Source organism: Dipodomys merriami, unplaced genomic scaffold (assembly GCF_024711535.1).
Source record: "Dipodomys merriami isolate MVZ:Mamm:240054 unplaced genomic scaffold, mDipMer1.0.p SCAF_13, whole genome shotgun sequence".
In the NCBI taxonomy this organism is placed as follows: domain Eukaryota; kingdom Metazoa; phylum Chordata; class Mammalia; order Rodentia; family Heteromyidae; genus Dipodomys; species Dipodomys merriami.
This window is the reverse complement of record NW_027202604.1, coordinates 26,791,875-26,805,782: the sequence shown is the minus strand read 5'-3', so window position 1 is coordinate 26,805,782 and position 13,908 is coordinate 26,791,875. Positions and strand designations below refer to the sequence as shown.

At 39.2% G+C, this 13,908-nt stretch overlaps 1 protein-coding gene across 9 annotated transcripts in view; it reads right to left on the bottom strand.

The window, feature by feature from the left end:
- The window catches only part of Mitf (melanocyte inducing transcription factor), a 216,450-nt gene that overhangs the window by 13,241 nt on the left and 189,301 nt on the right, over positions 1-13,908 (bottom strand). For 7 of the 9 annotated variants that reach the window (XM_070018953.1, XM_070018944.1, XM_070018945.1 and 4 more), the window contains exons 6-7: positions 7,885-8,002; positions 5,115-5,189 (exon numbers count right to left, since the gene is read on the bottom strand). In XM_070018953.1, coding sequence (XP_069875054.1) covers positions 5,115-5,189; positions 7,885-8,002 — 193 coding nt within the window. The remainder of the gene's footprint in view (positions 1-5,114; positions 5,190-7,884; positions 8,003-13,908) is intronic. The other 2 variants (XM_070018947.1, XM_070018946.1) reach the window with 1 other exon arrangement.

The window sequence follows — 13,908 nt, the reverse complement described above, 5'->3', positions numbered from 1 at the left end:
AGCTCAGAGAGTGAGCTCTTCTTGCTTGGAGGCAAAGCTCCAAAACTGAGGATTATGCATACTGTACTAATAACAAGAGAGAAAACAAATTTCCACCAATTTTTGCTGACGAAATTCAAAATAACATCAACTGAGTATATCTTCTTTTTTCTTTTTTTTTTGGTCGGTCGTGGGGCTTGAACTCTGGGCCTGGGCGCTGTCCCTCAGCTCTTCAGCTCAAGGCGAGCGCTCTACCACTTGAGCTACAGCGCCACTTCCGGTTTTCTGGTGGTTTATTGGAGATAGGAGTCTCACGGTCTCTCCTGCCCGGGCTGGCTTTGAACCGCGATCCTCAGATCTCAGCCTCCTGAGTAGCTAGGATTACAGGCGTGAGCCACCAGCGCCCGGCTCAACTGAGTGTATCTTCTATAATGCAAATGCACTGATGAAAATCTTAAGAGTTCTTTACGATGCTGAGTGTGAATTTTACACAACTTTCACATGTCAGCAAACATTATTCTTCTTTTGATTTCTTTTTAACTGTTCAAAAACATATAAAAGTGTCTTGGCTCATGAGATTAAAAAACACAAAAAACCCTTCTTGTAGTTCACTACTGCTTAAAAAAAACACAAGACGTTACATATGTAATTTTTAAATACCCTCGTGGCCCTATTAAAATGGTAAAAGAGGTAATATTAATATTTTATTTTTTTAATATCTCAAAGTGCATTTAATGACAAGTGTTAACATTTCAGAGTTTTCAAAGTGTCATTTTCTTCTAGGTTATATTAATTTTCGATATCTTTTTATTCCATCTAACGCTAACCTTAAAACCAGTCCACTGTCAGTCATTGGGAGGTTTTTGCATTGTCCTCCATCTCCTGAAATTTTTTAAAATGATTATTAATAAGTTGTTTTATTGTGAAAATATCATACAGAGGGGTTACAATTACATGAGCAAGGTAATGTGTATATTTCTTATCAAGCATTGTTGCCTCCTCCTTTGTTTCTCCTTACCATCCCTGACCTTCTCCCCCCATTAAACCCATTATTTCTAAACCATTATCAGTTTAGTAGGTAAATTGATAGAAGGCATACAAAAATGTATACATTAGTTGGGGAACCTTCTTTATCCTATACTAAATTTTGAAATCCAGCTGTTTTACATGTCAGCACATCACAACGTAGACTACCCACATTTCAGAGGGTCAACAGGGGTAAGGGGCCTGCGGCCACCATACTGTGTAGCAAAGCCCTAGAACTTAAATCTAACATTTCTAACGATACCATGCAACTTAGCAGAATTTCTAACCCACAAGTCCAGCTGTTATGTTAAACTAAGTTATCACTTTCTCCTTGGAGGATAACATAGTTTGACTTATGAGATAATAAATGTGTCTAACTTAGCTCAACTAACAAATAAAATTCCAAATGGCCCAGTAAATTAGGTTTACCTTGAATACCCTAAGATATACCTATATTTGACCCACTGATACTCTAAACTTGTAGATAAATATTATTCACAACTTTCACTATATAAATTCAAAGTTTGTCGTGGACGAGTTTTCCAGTCATTAAGCTGGTTATATAGATAATGTCTTATCATTAGACTACTATAAAATACAAAAACAAGTGACAGTCAAAGGTGCTGAGAAAGAAATTTCTAAATTCCAAATCTACTTGCTAACATCCTCTAAAACTCTCAAACATGACATTCTTCTTGCTTTTCCTCAGCCTATAATCATTCAAACAATAATAAAATATATATAGTGAATATATGTAGGATACTGTTGTCTTATATATCCCTTGTGATTATTTTTATGCTTTAAAAATAAAAATACATTTCAGTGTAGGCATACACAGTGGATGAAGTCTTTTTGATCTACTTTTAATTTTTGGAAATCTCTAACTCCCGGTTTTGAATAGCTTGCTTGGCTTCTGTACATTTATCTCCAGTCTAGCTATTCCTCTGGAACTCTCATACACCTGACCACTGGACATCTCTATGTGGAGATCCACCAGACAGCCCAGATCCTCCAGAGATGAGCTTCGGATCTTTTCTATCACATTCTGTTTGGAGGCTAAATTGAAACCTTCCTCGTTTAATAGCAACAACATCCTTCCAGTGGCTCAGGCCAGAATGTGAATCCCTTCTGTATTTCTCTTTCTCTCACAACCCTCACCTACCATCCAATGTGATGTTCTGGTTTGAAAATGTTTCCAGACTCTGTTTTCTTCCAACCTCCATCAGTTCCTGAGAGATACTGCCATCATTCCTTGCCTGAATTATTACTCTAACACTTCCGGCTGGCATCTCTGCTTTCTCCATGCCCACTACTCCCCACCCACTCCGGACTGGTGATAACACAGCAGGCAGAGGGATCTTGATAAAACGTAAGTCACAGCATGCCAACCCATACTCAAAACCCTCCCAGCACTTCCAACTTATTCTAGAGAAAAGTCAAGTATCTAGACGGCCTACAAGGAGTGGACTGCTCATACTATTCTGATCTCACTTTCCACTCCTCTGCCAAGGTGACTCACTGGTGTTCCTTCCCTTTTGTTCCACTAACTGGGCCAGATACATTCACCATCTTAGGACTGCATATGGTCTTCTCCCTGCCTGGAATACTTCCTCAAGGTATCTTCACCTGTCCTCAAGTCCTCCAGACAGGGACTCAAATTTACTTGTGAGAGTTCCCAGGTCATCCTATTTAAAACTGACTCAACATGCTCCACACCCATGTTCCCAGGCTGTCCTTCATATCCTCATGGAACTTTGCACCATCCAATAGTTGCATATTTTATTAAACTGCTTATAGTGTTCTTCAATATTTATCACATTATAAGCAACCATAGGTGCCTGGCACAAAAGGACAACACATTTGAAGTGGAATTACACTAAAAATGAGTGTGCATCTGTCTTTTCTCACTTAGCAGTGAGAAACATTGTCAACATTGTTGTCACCTTTCACTGTCAACATTCAGAAGTGGCATACTCTATTTTTAGTGTACGACTTCCTTGCTAAATATTTATTATAAAGGCAACAGGAAGCTTGTAAACTTTTTGTTAAAATATCAAATTGATACTAACTAGACACTAGGTTGAAAGTGAACTATACAACTTGTAGGTACAACTTGTGCCCATCTCCATTAAAGGTGAATTCTAGATCTTTGTCCATGCATCCACATAAACACACCTGCACTAGCACAGCATATACACAAACAACTCCACCACAGGCTCCTCCCCTGAGTAGTATCTGGTAGAAAAACTCCTGACTTGAATGTGGTGTAGAAAACACGTTGACTGGTTCACTTCTGTAGAAAAGTTCCCATACACAACTGGGCGTGGATCAACAGTAATGGTTGAATAAGTAAAAAAATTTGGGCAAATATTCTTAAAAGATAAATTCCTAGAAGAAAAAGAACTGGGTCAAAGGGCAATCCAACCCTGGGTATTAATTTCCACTGGTTAGATGAGATATGATGATTGTTTCAGAGCCATGAATTGCAGCTTATTGGGTTTGAATTTACTGACAACTCTGAGAGTTTTCGGCATCTACTTATATGTAAATATCATTCTTGACAAGATCTAACTTTCTTTTTCCATATCTCACTTACATGAAGTTTTGGATAATGGCTCATTATCTTATTTCTAAGTTAAAAGAGAAAACATCTTAGAAAATATCTTAAAATGATTTGGAAACTAGGGAAGACCTTAGAGACAGTGGTCTATAACTTTAGATTAAAGGATGAAGAAAACTTACTATACCTGACATAGAAACTGGGGAGGACTGCAACAAGTAAGAGTAAAAACTAAGACCTTCCAGGACCCCACCAGTCTACTTCTTAGTTCTGCACACAAAATGGTATGCATAAATGTTTTTAATAGCAAGAAGGAGAAACAACACTAACACATAGCAGTAGAAGACTTATCAAGTGGCTTGTAGTCCACTGTGTAATACCATGCAATAGGATTTTTTTATTTTTTTAAGTAAAAAACTTTTGTAAATACTGGGGCTTGAACTCAGGGCCTGAGGTTTGTCCCTTAGTTTGTTTTGCTCAAGAATGGCACTGTACCACTTGAGCCACACCTCCATGTCCAGTCTCCTGGTGCTTATTTGGAGATAAGAACCTCATAGACTTTTCTGCCTGAGCTGGCTTTGAACCATGATCCTTAGATCTTAGCCTCTGAGTAGCTGAGATTATAGGCGTGAGCCACTAGCAAGTGGCCAGTGCAATAATGTTTAAAAACAAGACTGATTTAGGTTTCTGACAGCAAAAGGTCTTCAGAACACAATGTTCATTTTTTTTTAAGTCAGGTGGTAACAATATATGGATGGTATACAATTCTGATGTTTTGTGCTCACATACAACAGCGCTTTTCATTGTGTGCACATGTATTGTACGGATGTCTATTAAGTGCACAGAAAAAAGGCTATGGAAAGACACATCAAACTGAAACAAACCACAATCATTCCTGGGACTCAAAAATCTGCCCTTTTCTATCCTGTTGTGTCAGGAGAAAAGTGTTTATATAGGACTCAGATTTTACAACTTAGAAAACGATGACTTGAGACTGGAAGGTGAGAGATTCACGTACAAACTAGCTCCTGCCTTCATGCCCAGTCATTTTCACTGTGCTCCCCTCCCTGAGGATATTAAACATGAACTTAAGTTCTTATAGGAAGAGCTTGAAGATTTCATTGAGTAAATTCAACAACGTATCTTCGATGCTATCAGATTTTCTTCAGACAAGATAAAGACAGTCCCCTTCTGAGTTGCTTCTTTTCTCTTCTGAATCTCACAGGAGGAGGAGATCCCATAATCCCTGTTTATCAGTATCAGTGGGAAAAGTATTTATAATTGTGTAGTTGAGGATCAAATCTCCTCAAAAACAAAAATCTCCTACTATAAACAAATGAAAGAAATAGGAACTCTCCAGAGAAAATAAGTCTATACACAAAATTCATTTTAATCAGAAATAAAATATATACCATATTTATTTTCTCTGGAAAAAATTTTTTTTTCTTCCCTAGAAGGTACCTTTAATGACTACCAAGATCAATTTCTGGAAAATGTTTTGGTCTATGAAGATCAAATGTCACAGGGGACATAAACAAAACCGACTTACTCAAGTTGTGATTGTCCTTTTTTTGCCTCTCTTTAGCCAATGCTCTTGCTTCCGATTCTGTAGGGAAAATACACGCTGTGCACGTGAATGAAGGAATTAGAAATTGAAACTGTTTATTGGACAGACACAACAATGTTAGCTAAACAACTCAGCTACATATACAGATGCTAAGCTGACTGAATTCTAAAACATAGTTTTTTGTGTTTTTTTTTAATTTAATTTTTGTTTGTTTTGGAGCTTGAAACGCAGGGCCTGTACTGTTCTTTGTGCTCAAGGCTAGCATTCTACCATTTGAGCCACAGCCCTACTTCTAGCTTTTTGTGGTTAACTGAAGATAAGAGTCTTATAGACTTCTCTGCCCAGGCTGACTTCGAACAGTAATCCTAAGATCTCAGCCACCTATGCAGCCAGGATTACAGGCACAAGCCACCAACACACAGAAAAAAATACCATTTTAGACAGTTTATTTTTCGTTTTTTTATTTATTTATTTTTTTGCCACTCCTGGGTCTTGAACTCTGGGCCTGGGTGCAATCTTTGCGTTCCTTTTGCTCAAGGCTAGCACTCTATAACTTGAGACACAGCACCACTTTTGGTTTCTTTTGTGTGACTAACTGGAGATGAAAGAGTCTCAGAGACTTTCCTGCCCAGGCTGGACTTGAATTGTGTTCCTCAGAGCTCAGCCTCCTGAGTAGCTAGGATTTACAGGTAGTTAGCCACCAGCACCTGGCACATTAAGACTTTTGTTAACATGTATTAGTTGATGGGAGGAGGCTCACTGTGGTATTTCTGTATATGTCAGCATACAGTATTACCCTAACTGAAAAGAAATATAATTTTCTAAATGACATCTTTAAAAACTTATACTTTTTCAAAAGCCATACATACCAAATATATGTAAAAACTCAAGCTTTCACAAATGTGAACTACCAATGGCAAAGATTCACAGGGCACTTCTAACACATTCCAGTGCTATAAAGAATAAAATAAATAACAAAGGTACAGATTTTTGTGGTTGATATTCTACTACCAGAAATCAAATTTGCTTTTCAGGCCAAATAATTTTTCAGTGATTTCTGATGCCATTGTAACAACGCCTTGACATAAAAACTGAGTAAAAGCTCCCATGCTGGAGTTAGCAGGTCCTCCAATTGTTCATGGAACAGAACTCATTTTCTCAGAATGTGTAGTTAGGTTCCAAAGAATGTGCTAGGAGACCCTCACTTAACTTGCAGGAGCAACTTTTTACTAGTATTTGTATACAAAAACAGGGCCAGAGGCCAGAGGCACTTGGTAGTAATTCATTTGGAAAGTTGTGTTGTGCAGACCAACTCTGGTGAGATCTCTGTGCTGAGAGATTAATTTTTGCTTACAGAGAATAAACAAAACATGCTATTTCTATTGAATCAGGAACTTCTAAGAGTTCTTTTCAAGAGTGATACCTGATAGATTACACACCATAATTTACAATTTTCTCTTAAAATATAAATATTTTAGCATGACTTACAGCGGCTGAGGTGTGTGTATATATGTTATATAGAGGTTATTATATTTATGTTCTACATTATGACATGTCAATCAAGAGGTGACACATATGATAATGGTCCTATCAGATGTGAGCAACTGGTGACATTACAGCCTTCTTTCGGTAAGTGCACATGCTATAATGCTTGCACATCATCTGAAAATGCACCTGTCAGAACATATCCAGGTCATTAGGTAATTCGTGACTGTATTTACATATATGTGGATATATACAGATAATATAATATAGAAGCTGAATTCACTAAATTGGGATGACCCATCAAAATCATTTCTGCTTTTTTTCTTTTCTCATAGAAGGAGGATGACAGGTTTTCACTTCTGCACACTTCTCTTCAGTGACTCTTAGGGGTTGTTTTGTTGTCATGTGTTTACTTTCTGGTAAGGTTCTTACTTGCTTTTGATTTTGGATAGCTTCACTTCTTAACTAATTACCCTTTTAACTCAAATATATTAATGTGTAAAACAAAAAATATGTTTTTCTTCTACCACTATTTTCTGAAATAACTCTTGGAAACAGCTGTTTTGCACCAAATCCGTATGCCACATTCTCAGCCCATTTCCCTACCTCTACAAGAGGCAAGGACCTGGGGGGCAAGATCCCTAAAACTTGCCACAGGAGAATTCCTAAACAGGGGAGAATGCTCGCTCGAACACAGTTGTTGTTGTTGTTTGTCACGTTTCAATGGTCAAATGCCTCTTCTAAAACATTAAATAAGGTGACAAAACAGCTGACTGCACATGTGTCAAGAAAAAAACTGTGTTTGCTCCATTTCATTATTTTTTTGCTTGTTTATATGTGATTTAGTAAAAGCAACAGGAGGCATATGAAAATATAAGAAATATAGCCCAACCTTACCCAACGATGGCCTTAAGTGAATTTCCCTAAAGGGAAATTCAAAAGTAATATAAACACCAGGTTGGTGGAGAAATGTAAAGATGATGTGCTGCCTTCCACTGCCACCCAAATGGGATCGGCGGTCACAGACATGGTGACCAATGCCATCTGGAAATGATGGTCATGATCGCCAGGATCTCAGGAAATACTGGCAACCAGGATTTTCAAATATAAATTCTCCATCTTAAAATATCACACAGTGTTTCTATAACTAGAGATGGAAGAAAGGAGATCCAGGAGTTGGCTACATACATTACTATCACACTAACTCTGCCTAACAAGGATTATAATATACAGAATATTACAGTAAGAAGCATGTTTGTTTACGGACCTGTGAGCTCCCTTTTAATGTTGGGAAGGTTGGCTGGACAGGAGTTGCTGATGGTAAGGCCTGGCGGTGGCAAGCCTTGGTTGCTGTAAAGGTCCATCAAGTTTCCGGAGACCGGTAACTAACAACAACAAAAAAGAACAGCAGTGAATTGCTGAAAATTTCCCAAGGTTTTCAGATCAAACCCACATCCTCTCCCAGATTCCGGGCAGCCAACCCCGTCTCTCACCCCACACTTCAGAAGGTTTAAGCTCAGGATTTTGTGTTTGTTAGGCAAATACACTACCACTTGAGCATGTACACAATCCTTTTTGCTTCAGATATTTTTCAGACAAGTGTTTTTGTGCTCTTGGTTGGGCCAGTCTCATACTTCCCACTAGAACCATGGTGGCAAGCTTAATAGGGTTTTACTAAACTCTCCCGACCCCATCCCAGAATGGCTTGAAGCAAGATCTTCCTACTTCCATCTCCCAACTAGTTTGGATTACCTATGTGAAGTAGTAATTAGATACATTGTACTTAGCCTACTCCAGGCTTCATTTGAAAGAAAGAAAGTGGTATAAAAGTGTTAGGTATTTTCCCCCCACCCTTGGGGGTGAGGGGCTGTCCCTGAGCTCTGTTACTCAAGGTTAGTGTTCTACCACTTGAGACACAGCCCCACTTCTGGCTTCTTGGTAGTTGACTGAGGATGAGTTTCACAGACTTTCTTGCCCTGGCTGGCTTCATACCTCAATCCTCAGCTGTCAGCCGCCTGCTAGCCAGGATTACAAGCATGAGCCACCAGCACCTCGCTTTTTCTTCTTTTAAGTACACAAACATGAAATATTTGCTTTTCATTCACTCAGACAGTAGCTGTACAGCTTAGCTAAAGACAGGGAAGGACACACTCACACGCGGGCTCCAATAACTACCTGGGGGGGTGTTATTTGCATATTGGAGACAATGGATAATGTGTCAAGGGCATTATCTCCTACAACCAGCAAAACAAAGCCAATCGTAGTAAATGCTGGGGATTATTATAAAATAATATCTTATGTGTCACTTTCCTACCTAACTGACTTTCCCATCAATGTCAATTTTCTTCCTTTTACTTACTTCTCCCTTCTCTTTAATAAGGCAATGAAAAATGTTTTTAATTTTTGGAAAAGAACTGATTTCCTTATTGCTCATTTCCTTGAAGTTGAAATTTTTCAGAAAGCCACAAGAGGGAGCCCATAGACTTTAATAAAAGAACCAAAAAAATTACACTTAAAACAACCATTGATCCTCCTCCAACTAACTGTTTTAAAGAGGTAAATTTGTTTTGTTTTGTTTTTTTTCTGACACTGACTTCCTGGGTTGGACATGCATTTCCTGTAGTTTACATACTAAGTAAGGCCTTTCCTCTTCTTAGGCCTTGATGAGAATTCTAAATATTAAATATGAAGTTATGTGACCTTGTTTTTTCCCACTGCAAACAACATGTTCATATTACTTCAAATAATCCCTCTAACTATAATTATTGGATAAGTAGATTTGGGGGTCACTGAGCCCTTCCTTTGATGGCACACTGCAAAGTTTGTATCTGAGGGAGGTAGGACCAAAACATTTAGTGGCTAAGCATTTCTAATGAAGACTGTGCTTGCTATACAGACTGAGTATCCCTTACTAGGAATATATCCAGGAAGCTGTGGGAATTTTGGACTTTTCTACAATTTTTTTTTTTTTTTGGTTGGTCATGGGGCTTGAACTCTGAGCCTGGGTGGTGACCCTGTGCTCTTCAGCTCAAGGCCAGGGCTCTACCACTTGAGCCACAGCACCACTTCCAGTTTTCTGGTGGTTAATTGGAGATAAGAGTCTCAAGGACTTTCCTGCCCAGGTTGGCTTTGAACCTCAATCCTCAGATCTCAGTCTCCTGAGTAGCTAGGATTATAGTTGTGAGCCACCTGCACCCAGCTTAGATTTTTTTTTTTTTTGCAATACTTGTATACACAAAATGAGGTATCTTGGAGATGACATGAAAGTCTAAATATGAAATTCATTCATGTTTCATACATCTTCTACACATAACCTGAAGTTAATTTAATTTTCTATAGTATTTTAAGTGCACCTGCCTTTTTTTTTTTTTTTTTTTTGGGTCCGGTCATGGGGCCTGAACTCTGGGCCTGGGCGCTGTCCCTCAGCTCTTTAGCTCAAGGCTAGCACTCTACCACTTGAGCCACAGCGCCACTTCTGGCTTTTTCTTTTTGCTTATGTGGTGCTGAGGAATCGAACCCAGGGCCTCAGGCATGCAAGGCAAGCGCTCTACCACTGAGCCACCTTCCAAGCCCCTGCACCTGCCTTTTGACTGACCTGTTATATGAGGTCAGTGTGGAAGTCTCCACTTAGGGCATAAAGTTGGCACTTTGGAAGTATTGGATGTTGGAACCTTTTGGATTTCTGAATTAGGGATGATTAGCCTGTAGGGCTGTTCATTTTCTTAAAAGGCCATTAGCATGCAGATGGAAATCTATCATGAGATAAAAATAGGATCAGGTAGGTTTCCCTTTCTAGGTAGCCATTTCCATCTATTCCTATAAATAAATACTCCATGAACTAGACTTTTAGCTAGAGGAAGGGCTGAAGGAAGTGTACACGGGGGACTTTTTTATAGGCTCTCACGAGACTGGGGTGGGTAGATCAGCAGGCCCTTAGCCCCTCCTTGGCTCTGTATTGAAGGCAGAATCTGTAGTATCTACAGAAACATAATACACATATCTCCTTTATACAGGCCAGTAAAGACACATGGTGCTAATTTAAAATGTCCTTGAACCTTCCAGCTAAGAAACTGATAAAAAGTGACTTTGATTATTAGCTGTCATTTCACTAAGTGGCTCTATTTGAGATAGGTCACCTTCTCAAGGACAACCCTGCTTACTCTGTATATTCAGTTTTAACCTCGTCCAACTTTATTCTAACAGAATGAAAGCACATGCATGTTAAAGCCAGGTGCTGTAAAGGGCCAGAAAAAGAAATCTTACAGTGTTGCCATGAAAATGATTTTAGTGATGCCTCCCAAACCCAAAACTTTATTCCTTGCAGAGTTTCAGATTTACCGGAAACTTCTGAATAAGCCAAGTATATAACTTGAAAATTCAAAGCAGTAAGCTAAAAAGATGTTATTCCCATACCTCTAGAATATAAACCAAAACATGTTTTCATATGCAAATTGGATGGCAAACATGCAATTGTGTTATGGTGATTTGTTAGGGATAATTATTAGGTAAATGAGATGTATAGCTAGCTTAAAGATAAACCTCTAAGTCTTCTACCAATCTACTTTGAATATAATTCTAAACTCCAGAATAAGAATATACGTTTCTAACACAGGAAAAATACATGTGTGAAATGATATAAATTATATATATTCATACATACATATATAACTCAGGCCTGAGTACTGTTCCTGAAGCTCTACTTCTGCTTTTGTTTTGTTTTGTTTTGTTTTTGGTAGTTAGCTGGAGATAAGAGTCTCAAGCTTTTCTGTCTGGGCTGGCTTTGAACTGTGATCCTCCCATCTCAGTCTCCCTAGAGTAGTTAGATATAAGCATGAACCACTGGCCTATCTAAAAAAAAAAAAGATCAGAATTCAAACTCTTGATTCTGAATTGGATTCCAAAATGGAAAGAAAGGAGGATTAAAAACTGAAAAAAACTTAACAATTCTGCGGTTCCCTTCATATGTCAGAAAATTCCCCTATAAACACAGCCTCACAATTATTTATTTATTTATTTATTTATTATTTTTGGGGGGGTCTGGTCGTGGGGCCTGAACTCTGGGCCTGGGCACTGTCCCTCAGCTCTTCAGCTCAAGGCTAGCACTCTACCACTTGAGCCACAGCACCACTTCCGGCTTTTTTCTTTTTGCTTACATGGTGCTGAGGAATCGAACCTAGGGCCTCAGGCATGCAAGGCAAGCGCTCTACCACTGAGCCACCTTCCCAGCCCACAGCCTCACAATTAGATCAAAATAACACCTGTGGAACTGAGAACCAAGAGGAATCATGACTTAACATGGCTGGTGGGCAACCTGCTGAGTTCTTATCTAGAGCACTGACCAGGCAGACGGGGCTTCACTTATACAGCCATGATAATAAAAAGAAGGTATCTGTACCTTGTCTTTGTCCTACCCATGGTCTAAATTGAGCTCTAGAGGGTTCTACTCCACCAAAATGAATATTTTTCCAAGAAGATGATCACTGTAAAATGTTATTATTTTTCTCCCTGGATGGTCCCTTCTCTGAATATCAATTGCACTCTGTGAACACAAGTAAACTGGGACTTTTATTCTTTGTTTGTGATGGTACAAGAGGGTCCTTGTGCTCTTCCAATAGTTATTTCTAGACCTCAATTCCCCGAGGATACTTTCCTTGCTAAGTGTTCTTTCCACATTTTTTAATGTAGTTAACTGGAAATAAAGCATTTCAAAGAATCAAAACGGGGGAAAATGCCTACGTCAAAGAGTATTCAACTTAAATCTTAACTGTGGGAAAAAATAAAGTGTGAATAGATTAGAGTAGCTTGATTATGTGCTTTTGATAACTAAAACCTAAGCTTATCGAAAATAAGACCTGATAACTTTTAATGAGTTTATCGGGGCTGGAAGTGTTCTCGATGTTTGCTGTGGATTAACAGTTACAGTTCTTACATGGATTCTGTTGTGGTAGATGTGATCATTACCTGAACTTCAAAGATGAGGAAACTGAGGTAGAAAGCTTAAATAACAAACTAAAGAATAAGCACTCACTGGGTGTCCCATGGTTCACACTGTAATCTTTGCTATTCAAGAGGCTGAGATCTGAAGACCACAGCTGGCAAAGTCTATGAGACTTCTCCAACGAAGCACCAAAAAAAAAGTGGAGCTATAACTCAACTGGCAAAGTACTAGCCTTCAGCAAAAAAGCTACAGAACAGTGCCTAAGCCCTGAGTTCATGCCTCAGTACTGACATACACACATATACACACATACACATACACAAATGAATAAGCATGCAAGGGATGAAACACAGTGGTAGAGCATTTGCCTAGCATGCATGTGGCCCTGGATTGGTTCCTCAGCTCCACAACAAACATAACAAGAGTACGCATTCAGGTGTCTGATTCAGAGTAGCAAAAAATGCTGTAATAGTTTCGTCAAAAGACAAGGTAGATGTTAGGTGACATTTTGCCTTTGCCAGCACAGTGGCACAAAAGATGAGCAGAAGGCAGGATAGAGTGAGTGGCTTTTGAGGATTAGCTGCAAGAGACTCCTTACTTGCTGGGAATTCATTCACTGGTCTCTTCTCAGGGGACAGTTCCAAGTTGGGAATTCCCCAGGCGGCCCCTCTTCTCCTCCTCAATTAAACCTTCTGATCTCATGGGCTGACTTGGTCTCCCTGACCCGGTGGCAGGACCTCATGAGAACAGAAGGCATGCTTTTCCTTTGAATCTCTAGCACTTCATCTAAGAGGCATTTAATAGATGTTCAATCAATTGAAATATTTCAAGGCAATCAAATAATGAAGAACAACACCTCACTGCTAAGGAGATATGCATATCCATTCAAAAGGACAAAAGCACAGAGTCATAATGACCGTCTTCAGGAGGGTTGTCATGTGGAATATGATAAGCAAGAGACACTGACTAGTAAGCTATGTATTCTAACATAGAGCCTGGAATATTACAGATGTCTGGTGAATGTCAGCTGAATAAACAAATAGTATTAAGACTGCTCCAAGACTGTAGTGGCTCACACCTGTAATCCCAGCTATTCCAGAGGAAGAGTTGGTGAGTACTGAGATTTGAGACCAGCCTAGACAAGTCAGTGAGACTCCATCTCAACAAATAAGCTGAATGTGATAGTGCATGCTCTCGACCTAGCCACTTGAAAGGACATAAGCAGGAAGTATGTGGTCCAAAGCTGGCCCTGGACAAAAAGGGAAGGTCCTTCCAGAAAGGTGAACAAAGCAGAAAAGGCTTGGGGCCATGGCTCATGGCAAAGCATATGCCTAGCAAGTTCAAGGCCCTAAG